General features: G+C 39.7%; 1 protein-coding gene across 1 annotated transcript; it reads left to right on the forward strand.

Annotated features, from left to right (window-relative positions):
* The first annotated feature begins 768 nt into the window (after nt 1-768).
* Nucleotides 769-2,748, forward strand: LOC119045337 (olfactory receptor 7A10). Its single transcript, XM_053668134.1, has 2 exons — nt 769-815; nt 1,773-2,748. Exon 2 carries the CDS (start codon nt 1,786-1,788, stop codon nt 2,746-2,748), a length of 963 nt encoding a protein of 320 aa, XP_053524109.1. The 5' UTR covers nt 769-815; nt 1,773-1,785.
* Nucleotides 2,749-14,408: the final 11,660 nt, after the last annotated feature.

The raw sequence follows: 14,408 nt of genomic DNA on the forward strand, positions 1-14,408 counted from the left end.
TCAGTCAAGGGCCCTTATGTAAAGAAAGCACAGATTCATTCTTAAACTCTGGAATGAGCAAATATGCATTTCCTTCAAAACTCCATTCAGAGACAATATTTGCATCACAGGAATGAGGGTGACTGCAATAGAGTCTAACACAGAACCACAGCCTTTCTTCCCAAAGAGTGGTCCACAGACCAGAACCTGAAGCATCAACACCACCTGGGTGCTTGTCGGAAACAGCTGTTCTGAGCCTGAAGGACCTGCTAAATTAGATTCTTATTTGAACCAGATCCTGGGGACTCTACATGCATTTGAAATCAAAGAAGTACTGGTCTAAACTAGGTTCTGTCACCTTTTACCATTGACATTTGGGGAGGGATAATGATTTGGCAGGGGTTTTAGTGTGTGTGCATGAATTGTAGGTGTTTTGTGGTATCCCTTGGGGCACTGCTAGAAGCAAAATCATTTGTGGGTGAGATCCACTGCCTAGAAGCAACCTGAAAAATTATAACCAGGGCCCATCACATACTCTAATATTACCTCTGAGCAAATCACTTCACCCCTTGAGCTCCTCCCTAAGGCTTTGGTACTGGCCACTCCCTCCGCTGGGCACACACTGGCCCACATAACCATGATCTCTGTCCCTTCCTCCCTTGTGTTCTCTGCTCAAATGTCACTTGTTGGCAGGTCTCACCTAAAAACCCATGAGAAATAGAATGGTCTAGTCACTTTCTAATTTAGACCTGCTTTTGTTTTCTTCATAGGACTTGTCACCATCTGTTGGTATATTTATTTCTATTATTTACTTCTATATTCGTTGCCCAATATTGGCTTGCAGGGACTTGTGTTCTTCAGTACCTTCCACTCACAGTCCAGACGGTGCCCAAAACATGGTCAACACTCAATTTGTATTCCTGAAATACATGATATATTTTTCATTAAAACTGCAGAATACTACATAGCAGAAAGAAATGGATGGAACTGAAAAGCATCATGCTAACTGAAATAAGCCAGGTGGGGAAAGAGAAATACCATATGATCTCACCTATAACTGGTACCTAATCAACAAAAGAAACAAGCAAAAAATACAACTAGAGACATTGAAAAAAAAGAACAAACTGACAGTAACCAGACAGGAGGTAGGAGAATAATAATAGGGGGCAATAGGGAAAGGGCCATCAAGGAACATGTATAAAGGACACATGGACAAAGCCAAAGGGGGTAGGTTCAGGGATGGGAGGCTGGGAAGGGTGGAGTGGGGAGCATGGTGGGGTGAAAATGGAGGCAACTGTACTCAAACAATAATTTTTAAAAATGTAGTCTTCCTAAAAGCTGATAAAAACAAACAAAGAAAAAAAAAGTAGTATAACTGACACCTTAGAAAGAAAGTAGGTCTAGACAGAAATTCCTACTCTAAGATAACACAGAAAACTCCTAAAGCAGAAAAGATCTATCTCAAAATGTGAAATTAATTTCTTTTTCTCTAAGATTTTTAATTTATTTTTCTTTAGAGGGGAAGGGAAGGAGAGAGGGAGAGAAATATCAATGTATGTTTGTTTCTTGTGTGTCCCATGCCGGGAACTGGCCTGCAACCCAGGCATGTGCCCTGACTGGGAATTGAACTGCGATCCTTTTGTTCACATGCCCACACTCAATCCACAGAGCTACACCAGCCAGGGCTGTGAAATTAATTTCTTGACTGAAAAATGTAAATGGTAGCATTAGAGCCTTGAGAGTAATACTGGCTTATATAAAAATTATTCCTGTTCCTTTCTCCTTCTTGAAAGTCAGCTCCATCTCATGGATCCAGCAAACCTTACAAGAGTATCAGAATTTCTTCTCCTGGGACTATCAGAGGAACCAGAACTGCAGCCTGTCCTATATGGGCTGTTCCTCTCCATGTACCTGATCACTGTGTTGGGAAATCTGCTCATCATCCTGGCCATAGGCTCAGACTCCCACCTCCACACACCCATGTACTTCTTCCTCTCCAACCTGTCCTTGGCTGACATCTGTATCACCTCCACCACCATCCCAAAGATGCTGATGAACATCCAGACACAGAGCAAAGTCATCACCTATGCAGAATGCCTCACCCAGATGTATTTTTTTACACTATTTGGGGGTTGGGACCACTTCCTTCTGACTGTGATGGCCTATGACAGGTTTGTGGCCATCTGTCACCCCCTGCAGTACATGGTCATCATGAACCCCCAGCTCTGTGTACTGCTGGTTCTGGTGTTCTGGATCTTGAGTGCCCTGGATTCCTTGCTACAATGCTTAATGGTGTTGCATCTGTCCTTCTGCCCAGACTTGGAAATTCCCCACTTTTTCTGTGAACTCAATCAGATGAACCAACTTGCCTGTTCTGACAACTTTCTTAATAACATTGTGATGTATTTTGCAACTGTGCTACTGGGCGGTGGTCCCCTGGTTGGAATCCTTTATTCTTATTCTAAGATAGTTTCCTCCATACGAGCAATCCCATCAGCTCAGGGGAAGTATAAAGCATTTTCCACCTGTGCATCTCACCTCTCAGTTGTCTCCTTATTTTATGGTACAAGCCTAGGAGTGTATCTCAGCTCTGCTGGTACCCACAGCTCACAGCCAAGTGCAACAGCCTCAGTGATGTACACTGTGGTCACACCCATGCTGAACCCCTTCATCTATAGCCTCAAGAACAGAGACATAAAGGGAGCTCTGAGAAGATTGATTAGGGTATCTGGTAAATTAGGGACCATCATCCTGAATCAGAAAATGTGACCTTGATTTCTTTGCTCTAAGAGGAAAACCGAAAAGTGTTTCTTCAATTGGATTGTAGTTTGCAAACTTGCTCCTTTTTTCCTTTGTTGTAATTTCCATTTCTTTGAGTTCAACTTCCCCATACTATTTAAATTACTTTATGCCAGATAGTTTTTTTCTTTCTCTCTATTCTAAGCTCAATATAGTTTTTCCCGCCTGGATCAGAACTCTTTGTAAATTATAGTTTATTTCTCAGCAACATGGATTTTTTAAGAGTCATATATTCTGAAATGATGTATATTGTTGCAAGTAAGTTATTCTTGTTTTATAAATAGAATAGTCATAAATTGTATTATCACGTGGAATGTTTTCACTTTGTTACTCACATAATTTATATATTTTCATTCGAGGAAGATCTGAAAACTCAATTTTAACTTTTGTGTCCCTCTTTCTTTGTACATCAGTACCTTAGTGGTTTTCCCTGAGTATGTAGAGCTGACTATTGTTTCTTGTAATCTCAGCCTGTTGACAGTGATGCTATAGGATAGGAAGGCTGGGCCCAACTAGCCTTGGGCCCTGGTACTTCTTTCTCAGACCACACTTAATGGTGAGGCTAGACAGCCTCTTGTGGTCCTTATTATGATTGCAAAAATAATCATGGAACTATGAAAACATAAAGTTTATTTCTCATTGATCCTGGAGGGTCACAGCATCCTGAGGGCCACAGAAGATCTCTCAATGGGGGCGAGGAGGAGGAGGGAGAGAGAGAGAGAGAGAGAGCATAGATTGAGTTGGGTGGGGAGGCTTGGGTGTTTCCCTAGCAGCCTACTTATCACACAGCTGGCAGTAAGATTATATGAGATGGATGTCTTTGAAACAGATGTCTCATACATCACAAGTGTAATGTCATTATGACTGGTGTGGCTCAGTGGACTGAGCACTGGCCTGCAAACCAGAGGGTTGCTGGTTTGATTCCCAGTCAGGGCACAAGCCTGGGTTGCAGGCCAGGTCCCCAGTAGAGGGTGTGACAGTGGCAATCACACATTGATGTTTCTCTCCCTCTCTTTCTCCCTCCCTACCCCTCTAAGAATAAATAAATAAAATGTTTTATAAAAAGTGTAACATCAGGCATTTACACTAGAAATATGCCACTGGGTTTTAGAACCAATCTCCCAGTTTTATTGTCTTTTTCAGCTCAGTGTCCAGAAAACCTATGATAGTACCTGGAAAAATGGATTACCACATATATGAGATTTGTCCAGAAGGTATTCAGCCATGTAATATGAAAAAAAACACATTTATTGAAGAAGATACAAGATATAAGAGATATTGTACAGAGGACAATGATACCTCAGTTTCCTTCAAAGTAGGTACCTTGGTACCTCCCACAGTTCTCCCAATAGCTATCAGCTATTCCATTATATTTTCCTTAATCTCATTGATGGTCTGGGATCTTTTCTCTTTCAAAGGTGATTTTAGCTTTGAAAAGGCCAGAAGTCTCAGGGCACCAAATCAAGGCTTTAGGTGGGCTGAGTAACCTTGGTGATTTCATGTTTTGCCAAAAGACTCTGCACGAGATGTGATGCATGAGTGGGTACATCGTTGTGATGAAGCTGCCAATTAGCAGTTGCCCATAGCTGTGGCCTTTTGAATCATCCAAATAGTATCCATGGAGAAATGTTACACTTTAAGACAAATTCTGATGCAGATTTATTGCTCTACTATCTCAGTCACTTTGAATGTGACAGCCACACAGTGCACATGCTCACTCAATGGCATCTACTACCCCACTGACCAGTACAGTGAAGTCATTATTCACACATGCACATCCCACTCCACTCCCTTAGCTACCAGATTGCATTGATATCACACCAACAATTCTCATTATATTAACAAGGCTGGACATTATCAGGACAGACCTTGTGTGTCTCCCAGTGACTTCTATTTGGATATGAGGCTGGATAGAAAGGAGTTACTGAAGACCCAACAGGTAGAATGAAGAACTAGGAGCAGACATAGTCTCACCTGAGCCTACTGACCCCTCCATTCTGTCATAATCAAAGAGAAATCAGTTTATCGCAGGGAAACCACTCTGATAGGTATGGAAGTCAATAACAAGAACTGACTAGAACCAGATCATTTCCAAGTGGAGGAAAAATTGACTATATCCATCTCAAAGCTCATTACACCATCATTATAATGAAAACTGACACCACGTGTAGAAGGGGAACATATAAGGACAGAGGTCATGACACTTCCAGAAGGACCATTTTAGGAACAAGGCCCACTCCCAAACAGAAGGCAGAGTCAGAATTTGGTCCACCAAAGTTTGGAGAAACCCCTCTTTCACCTTGGAAACACATAGAGCCGCAGGAACTAACAGAGTATGTGCATAAACTCACTCTCCTGTTAGTCCTCATCTACTCTGGTTTGTTCTTTCCTTCTCTTTCCCAGGTGCTCCCTTGCCCCGGCCTCTTTCTTTTTCACCACTGGGATAAAACTTGCTTTATTGTCATCCTGATTTGTCCTTGAAATCTTTCCCAGGACATTCAAAGACCTGGAGATTGCCTGACACACACAATTTCCCCAAATGCCCCATGGCAGGTGAAGCCCCTTGTGCAGAGGCAGTTCAGCAACAGATTCATATATAAGACAGACAGTGACAAAGAGACAATGAGGTATATGTGACATTCTGAGCTAAAGGTGAGGTAAGGCACCTGTAGCTTCAAAAGGGAAAAAAGTCCTTACCAGGAGAGTAAGATAAGCAGATGTTCAGTAAATAAGAGTTTGTCCTGTTCTTTACATTGATCATAAGAGTTCACTCTGAACATTACTTTTATTATGGGCAGGCCCTGAATTTAAAAATTTTCTTATATTGTAGTGGTGTTTATTTTTTATTATTTTGTGGTTTATGCTTTTATTATTGTTCCATTTTTAACTCTTCTGGCTCCAGCACCCAGCCGGGGCAGTACTTCCACAGTCAATCCCCATATCATTGTCCATGTCCATGAATCCTTTGCATGTATTCTTTGACTAATACCTCCACCTTCTTTCAACCAGTCCCAACCTCCCTTCTCCTCTATACAGCTATTCAGTCCTCTATTCAGTGTATTCCATGGTTCTATGCCTCTGGTTCTATTTTTCTCATTAGTTTATTTTGTTTATTAGATTCCTCTTAAGTGAGATCATATGATATTTGTCTTTCGCCAATTGGCTTATTTGCCTTAGCATAATTGTACCTTGTTCCATCCCTGCTGTGGTAAAATGTAGAAATTCCTTACTTTTCTGCTGTGTAGCATTCCATTGGGTAAATGCACCACAGTTTTTAAATCCATTCAACTACTGATGGACACTTGCCTATTGTAAATAGTGCTGCTATGAACACAGGGGTGCATGAATTGTTCTGAATTGGTGTCTTGGGATCATTAGGGTATAACCCAAGCAGTGAAATCACTGGGTGAAAATGCAAGTCCATTTTTAATTTTTTAAAATACTTTATTTATTTTTAGAGAGAGGGGAAGAGAGGGAGAAAGAGAGGGAGAGAAACATCAATGTGTGGTTGCCTCTCACATGGCCCCCACTGGGGACCTTGCCCACAACCCAGGCATGTGACCTAGACTGGGAATCAGACCAGCAACCCTTTTAGTTCACAGCCCACACTCAATTCACTGAACTCCACCAGCCAGAGTCATTTTTAATTTTTTGAGAAACTTCCATACTGTTTTCTACAGTGGTTAAACCAGTCTGCATTCTCACCACAATGCACTGCAGTTCCCTTTCCTCCACATCCTTGCCAGCACTTCTTGTTTGTTGATTTATTAATGATAAGCATTATGGCAGGTATGAGGTGATATCTGATTGTGGTTTTCATTTGTGTCTCTCTGATGGCTGATGATGTTCAGAATTTTTTCACATGTCTATGGGCCATTTGTATGTCCTCCTTGGAGAAGTGTCTATTCAGGTCCTTTGCCCATTTTTTTCAGTTCTTTTTTTTTATTGTGGCTCAAGTACAGTTTTCTGCCTTTTCCCCAGCCCTCCTCACCACCCCAGCCCTCCCTGCCTCCCTCCCCCATTTCCACCACCCCTTGTTATTGTCCATATGTCCTTTATAATTGTTCCTGTAAACCCTTCATTTTTCCCCCCATTATCCCCTCCTGCTTCCTCTCTGATCACTGTTGGATTTTTTTTCCTGGTGTTGAGTCATGTAAGTCCTTTATAAATTTTGGAGATTAAAACCTTGTCCAATGTATCATTGGCAAATATATTCTCCCATCCAGACAGTTCCTTTTTAGTTTTGATGATGGTTTCTTTAGCCATGCAGACACTTTTTAAAAAAATTTATTTACTTATTTTTCAAGTACAATTTTCTGTCTATTTCTCCCATCCCAGCCCAACCCACCCTGTGCTCATCCAGACACTTTTTAATTTGATGTAGTCCCACTTGTTTCTTTTTCTCTATCTCCCTTGCCCTAGATGATATATCTGATAAAATATTGTTACATGAGGTACCTGCAATTTTACTGCCTTGTCTTCCAGTAGAATTTTTATGGTATCCTGACTTACATTTAAAGCTTTTATGTAGTTTTAGTTTACTCCAGTGTGTTATGGAATATGGTGGTTTAGTTTTCTTTTTTTTTTGCAAGTACCATCCAGTTCTCCAGACACCATTTATTCAAAAGATTGTCTTTATACCATTTTAGGTTTGTGCCCCCTTTTTCAAATATTAATTGACTATAAAGACATGGTTTTATTCCTGGACTCTCTATTCTGTTCCATTGATCTTTGAGTTTGTTCTTATGCCAGTACCATACTGTTTTGATCACAGTGGCCTTGTAGTATCATTTTGTATCAGGTATTGTGCTCCCTCCAACTTTGTTCTTTTCTTCAAGACAGCTGAGACCATTTGGGGTCTTTTTTCTGTTCCACATATACTTTTGGAATATTTGTTCCAGTCTGTGAAATATGCTATGGATAGTTTAATAAAATTTGCATTGAATCTACAGATTGCTTTAAGTAGTATGGATATTTTAGTGATGCTAATTCTTCTAATCTATGAACATGGTATATGCTTCCATTTATTTGTATCTTCCTCAATTTTTTTCTTTGGTGTACTATAGCTCCAAGTACAGGTCTTTTAACTCCATGATTAATTATATTCCTAGGTATGTTTTAATTTTTGTTGCTGTAGTAAGGATGAATTTTTTTCTTTATCTCCCCTCCTGATATTTCATTGTTGGTGTACAAAAATGCCATCAATTTCTGAATATTGCCTTTGTATGCTGCTACTTGCTGAATTTGCTTATTAGATCCCATAGTTTTTTCATAGAGCCTATAAAGTTTTCTGTGTACACTATGGTGACCTCTGTGAATAATGACAGTTTTACTTCTTTTTTTCCAATTTGGATGCTTTTTATTCCTTCCCCTTTCCTGATCACTGTGCCTAGGAATTGCAGCACCCTGGTTAAATAAGAGTGGTAAAGGCAGACTCCCTTGTCTTGATCTTAATCTTAAGGAAAATGCTTATAGTTTCTGTCCATTGAGTATGATACTGGTAGTTGGTTTTTCACATATGGCCTTTTTCATGCTCCAATATGCTCCTTCTAGTCCTACTTTGTTGTATGTTTTTGTCATAAATTGGTGCTAAATAATATTAAATAATTTTTCTGCATCTATTGACATGATCACATAATTTTTGTCTTTAACTTTGTTTATGTGATGTATCATGTCCAAATTTAAAATTTTTAGACTTCTAGTCAAGATGGAAGTGTAGGTAGATACACAGTGCCTCCTTGCACAACCAAAAGAAGGACAACAAATTAAAAACAAAAAATAACAACAGCTGCCAGAAAATTGAACTGTATGGAAGCCTAACAACCAATGAGTTAAAGAAAAAAATATTCATCCAGACTGTTAGGAGGGTGGAGATGCACAGCTGGGGTAGAGAGTTCTCACAGTAAGGAGGTGGCTGGAGGACTGGGGGCAAGCAAGGCAGCAGCTGGTGGATCAGGCAGCCCCACATCTGTGTGTGGATAAATCAAGAGGAACAAGTGGGTCACAAGACCATGCAATCCAGGGTTCTAGTGCAGGGAAATAAAGCCTCAAAACTTCTGACTGAAAAAACTTGATGGGGTTGTGGCAGCAGGAGAAATTCCCAGCCTCATAGGAGAGTTTGTTGGAGAGATCCAGAGTCCTAAAACATACACAAAACCACCCACCTGAGAATCAGCAGCAGAAGTTTCCATTTCTTTGTGGGTAGAGGAGGAAGAAACTGAAAGCTGGCCAAGAGCTGAACAAGCAGCACTGTCCCCTCTCAGACCCCTCCCCCACACACAGTGCCACCACACAACATGGCTTGCCCCACTCTGGCAAATACCTAAGGCTCTGTCCCTTACTATGTAAACAGGTACACTGAGACAAATAGTATGGCCCAAATGAAAGAACAGATCAAAGCTCCAGAATAAATACAACTAAGCAACAAGGAGATAGTCAATCTCTCAGATGCAGAGTTCAAAACACTGGTGATCAGGATGCTCACAGAATTGGTTGAGTTTGGTCACAAAGTAGAGAAAAAATTAAGGCTATGAAAAAAAATAATAAAGGAAAATGCACAGGGAACCAACAGTGATGGGAAGAAAACCAGGACTCATATCAATGGTTTGGAACAAGAGGAAGAAATAAAAATTCAACCAGAACAGAATGAAGTACCAAGAATTCAAAAAAAAATTAGGACCATCTTAGGAACCTCTAGGACAACTTTAAACATTTCAAAATTCAATCGTAGGGGCACCAGAGGTGAATAGGAAGAGCAACAAATTGAAAACTTATTAGAAAACAGAATGCAGGAGAACTTACCTAATCTTGAAAAGGAAATAGAGTTTCAGGAAGTCCACAAAGCTCAGAGAGTCTCAAAGAAGTTTGACTCAAGGAAGCACACACCAAGGAACATATAATTACATCACCCAAATTTAAAGATTAGAGTAGAATTTTAAAAGCAGAAAGAGAAAATGAGACAGTTACCAGAAAGGAGTTCCCATAAGGCTATCAGGTCATTTCTCAAAAGAGACCTTATGGTAAAGAAAAGGCTAGAAAGATGTATTCCAAGTCATAAAAGGCAAGCACCTACATTTAATATGACTCTATCCAGCAAAGCTATCATTTAGAATGGAAGGACAGATAAAGTGCTTCCCAGATAAGGCTATGTTCAAGGAGTTCATCATCACCAAGCTCTTATTATATGAAATGTTAAAGGGACTTATCTAAGAAAAATAAGATGATCAAAAATACACACAGTAAAATGACAACAAACTCACACCTACCAACAACAAACCTAAAAAATGAAAACAAAAATGAGCTAAGCAAACAACTAGAACAGGAGCAGAATCACAAAAATGGAGATTACATGGAGGGTTATCAGTGGGGAGATGGAGGGGAAGAATGGGGGAAAAGGTATAGGAAATAAGAAGCATAAATTGTAGGTAGAAAATAAACAGGGGGTGGTTAAGAAGAGTATAGGAAATGGAGAAACCAAAGAACTTATATGTATGACCCATAGACATGAATTAAGGTGAAAGAATAGTTCTGGGAAGGGTGTTGAAGGGTGGAGGGGCATAAAGGGGGCATGGGAAATCTGTAATAAAATAATAAAATATTTTTAAGAGAAAATTTTTTTTTAATTTTAAGGGAGATGTAAAAGTTTCTATTTGGCTTCTAGGGTGTCCATTGCCTTCAGCTCCGCCTCTCTTCTTTCCTTCCCCTCTAAAGATAAATAAATAAAATCTTTAAAAAAATTATCCACATCAACATTAGTGGTTATTTATTCTGAACCCCTACATTAGTGACCAGGATTCATTTTTATCATGTATCTGTCTAATTTTCTTATTATAATTTATTGGAGATGCTATCCTTTTCCCTTTTGTATATTGTTGGCTCCTTTCTCCAAAATTAATGACCTTATTGTGTGGTTTTATTTCTAGGCTTTCTATTCTGTGTCATTGATCTCTGAGTCTGTTTTTATGCCAGTACAATACTGCTTTAATTACTATAGCTTTATAATATAATTTGAAATTTGTGAGTATGATGCCTCTAGCTTTGTTTTGCTTTCTCAAGATTGCTTTGGCTATTCAGGGTCTTTTGTGCTCACAAACAAATTTAAGGTTTGTTTGTTCTATTTCCATGAAAAATGGCACTGGAATTTTAATAGAGATTGCATTGAACATGCAGATTCTTTTGAGTATATTAAAAAATTCAACCTAGCAAATTTGAAGATCTACTCAGCTTTATTAAGTTATTCATCAATCAGCCAGCATCTCATCTACCAACTAAGAGGGAATGTAAGAAACTGTACAAAACGGAAGTTTAGGTAGAAAGAAGAGTGATGAAAGGGAGCTATTAACAACATAAAGAAATGATCCCTTAGGGCCTCTGATATCTTTTCTGTGGGAGTGAGAACAAGAGGGTGTTTTAAATATTGTGTTCTATAGGCTTATAGCTTTTTTTAAACCTATTTTTATTTTGAAGACTTAAAAAAAAGATTTCATTTATTTATCTTTAGAGGGGAAGGGAAGGACAGAGGGAGAGAAATGTCAATGTATGGTTGCCTCTTGTGCGTCCCCTGCTGGGAACTGGCCTGCCACCCAGGCATGTGACCTGACTGGGAATGGAACCACGATCTATTGATTTGCAGGCCCATGCTCAATCCAATGAGCTATGCCAGCCAGGGCTGTGAAATTAATTTCTTGACTGAAAAATTCCCCATTTCAGCAATGGGGAATGGAGTTTATAATTATTCCATCTCACAGAAAAAATGTTTGTAGAAATTAAGTTAAGCAATGCTAACAATAGTCACTAAATTAAGCGTATATAGCATAAAATTATATAAATACATCTAATAGTTAACAAAGGCTTTCTATTGAGGGAATAAATGACAGCCCTTCTAATCTTGGCATGAAATTTCTCGTTGATTTGGCAAATGAAGCCAAGGATTGTAGTACCCAAAGCTCTACATCAAATTTACACAGTTGTCTGGAGAAACAATAGCAATTGTTGGAGAGAAAGAGCAATTGCCTTGGAGGTATCACAAGCTGGGCCCCACCACAAGTCCATGAATTGAAGTCCCAAAGTTCCTAGTAAGGGCAGTATTCTCAATCTTAGAGTTTGAGAAACTTTAACTCAAAGTTGGGTAAGGGGCTGGGAGGTGATAGAATTCCCTTGACTTCAAATCTAATCCCTTAGAAAAAGAGAACCAGTGGGCAAATTTCCATGCAGTCCAGACAAGTGTCCCAAAGGGAAATGAGGTACTCAGAGGAGGGAGTAACAGGGGGACAGTATATAATGAGCAGATGAAGGCAGAGGTAAATATCTCCTCTGCAGTAAACTCTCAACATGGGCATTTTCAGACAGACAGAACATACTTCTTTGTTGAGGAGACCTGACTCCTGTCCAGAGACCAATGTTTGACTTCTGAGCTTCAGTCTTCAGCATTAGCCATCCAGAAGAGGGGATTCAGACTTCTACAAGAACCCCTTCCTTTCAGAGACACTGTCGACTTGAGTCTCAGAGTGCAGGAGATGGTGGTGGAGAAGATCCAAAAAAAATGGATCCTAGAATTTCTACCAGCGGTAAGCTGAGAAATTAATTAGGCTAGCACAGAGCTATGAGATTACCATATCTATCTGCGTGGTAGGTATACTAATAAATATGTAATATATACATTCATTTCACATATTAAATTAGAGTACTTTTCTTAAAAATGTCGATACTTGGCATAGAATTTCAAAGCCAAGAAGAGCAAAGAAATGATGTCACAAAGATAATGAGAGAAGTGCCAGCCTCATCCACTGCTGGGCCATATGAACATAAGGGTGATGTAATAACCATGAAAGAAGTGCAGGAATGACAATTAAACCAGAGGTCAGTGGAGCAGTAATGATCTGGTCAGTGTATGGTCCCTTAAGTCTGAGGTGATTTCAGCACCCACACTGGCTGACTCTTCTTTCTGCACCTAGCTCTCTGCTGGGATCTTCACTCTTATTGCTTTCCCTCATTAACAGGACCTGGCCTTTTAAACTGTTCTTGCATTTATTGCATTGAATTCCAGATTCTTTTGATTTGTTCCAAACTAAGATATGCCTTTTACACTGTTATCCAGCATTTTTGCACACAGGTGTAGAAACACACACTCATACACAGACATGCAAGTACGAAGGGAACCATGAAATGATTATGTATGTACCCTCACTATGAGTGACACACTCTAATATTTTCTTTTGTGTCCTCTTGATTCATTGTATTTCATTCTCATGAACCATAGTCTGACACCTTAGTTTATGCTGATTTCAGAATATGGAGAAATATTCCTCCAGCATGTCCTCCTCACTTAGGTTGATACAGAGCACGTTCTTTCATTCATTCCATCACAGGATACATATTTATTCAGCTACATCCACTAAGTCTGGTGGGGGAGGAGGAATTTGAATAACATGCTTCATGCTTCAGGCACTCACTCTATAGCAACTAAGAAAGACATGAAAATAAATAAAAATCACACCAGTGGTGCTCTAACACCTCAGTTAGGGGTGTGGAAAGTGTCCTTTTCCTGCGCTAATATTAGGTAAAAGAAAAGGCTCAGAAAGAATCCAGTCTCTCTGAAAGGGGAGATGGAGTTTGGAGGATGGAGAGGGAGTGAACAGTTCCAAAGAGACCAGTGGGGAGACTCCAAGCAGAGGAGGATGAGTGAGTGCATCAAGGCCCTGGGCCTGAGGCTGTGGTGTCAGGTGCAGCAGAGAGACAAGCCCAATGTTTAGGAGATCAGTGTGGGTGAGGACAGGGCAGTATGAAGGGAAACTGGCAGAAAGGTCACAAAGACTTGAGCCTCATGTTTGAAGCTACAGAATTTTGGCCTCTGTCTCCACTAAGCAGTCACTAGGGGAGGCATTTAATTCAGAGTTCCATGGTCCACTTTGAAACATAGAAAATTCTCTCTGAGTCCATGTAAGCATTTGGCTAGAGGGGAGCCAGTCTGGTAGATGGGAGAGACAAAAAGGAACCAAAAATGTAGCTGTGGAATTGGGATCCGACATGTTTGAAAATAGTTGAGACATTTGAGAGGCAGAAGGAAATAAACAGCTTCATCTCATCCCAGTGGTCACTACTTACTTACCAACAGGAAGGGACTAAACCCAGCTCCTTTCATATAGTGTATTTATTATCTTTTCACAGTAGGCAGACAAATGCAGCAATGCCCGCTATCAGGTGAGATCATGAACAATTTTTATGTTGTGCATCTGAAAAGTTAATGTCATAAAGCAATGATACCTCATTTTTTAAAAAAGGGACCATAGGAAAAACTATGTAGGCTATGCCAAAAAATACAATCAAATAAAAAATAAAATCGTTCAGATATCCTAGGAGTTCAAATAGCTGATTCGTGGTAGATGAGTTGAAATTGGCCATGTAATCCAAAAGCCTGATGTATATTATCATTTAGAAACTGGTCTCCATTTCATCTTTAAGAAGCTCCACTATTGTCAATGTGTTTGCTGATACTGATTGTGTTTGTTTAATTTGCTTTATTTTAGTAGGATGTTTGATGTGTATGGCATCTCGACAATGTGAAATATCACTCCTTTCTCTTTCACAAATTGGTCTTTACTATTTCATCAGTTATTCTGGGCATGAAGGGG

Source organism: Artibeus jamaicensis, unplaced genomic scaffold (assembly GCF_021234435.1).
Source record: "Artibeus jamaicensis isolate MK-2021 breed Jamaican fruit bat unplaced genomic scaffold, CSHL_Jam_final contig_477, whole genome shotgun sequence".
In the NCBI taxonomy this organism is placed as follows: Eukaryota; Metazoa; Chordata; class Mammalia; order Chiroptera; family Phyllostomidae; genus Artibeus; species Artibeus jamaicensis.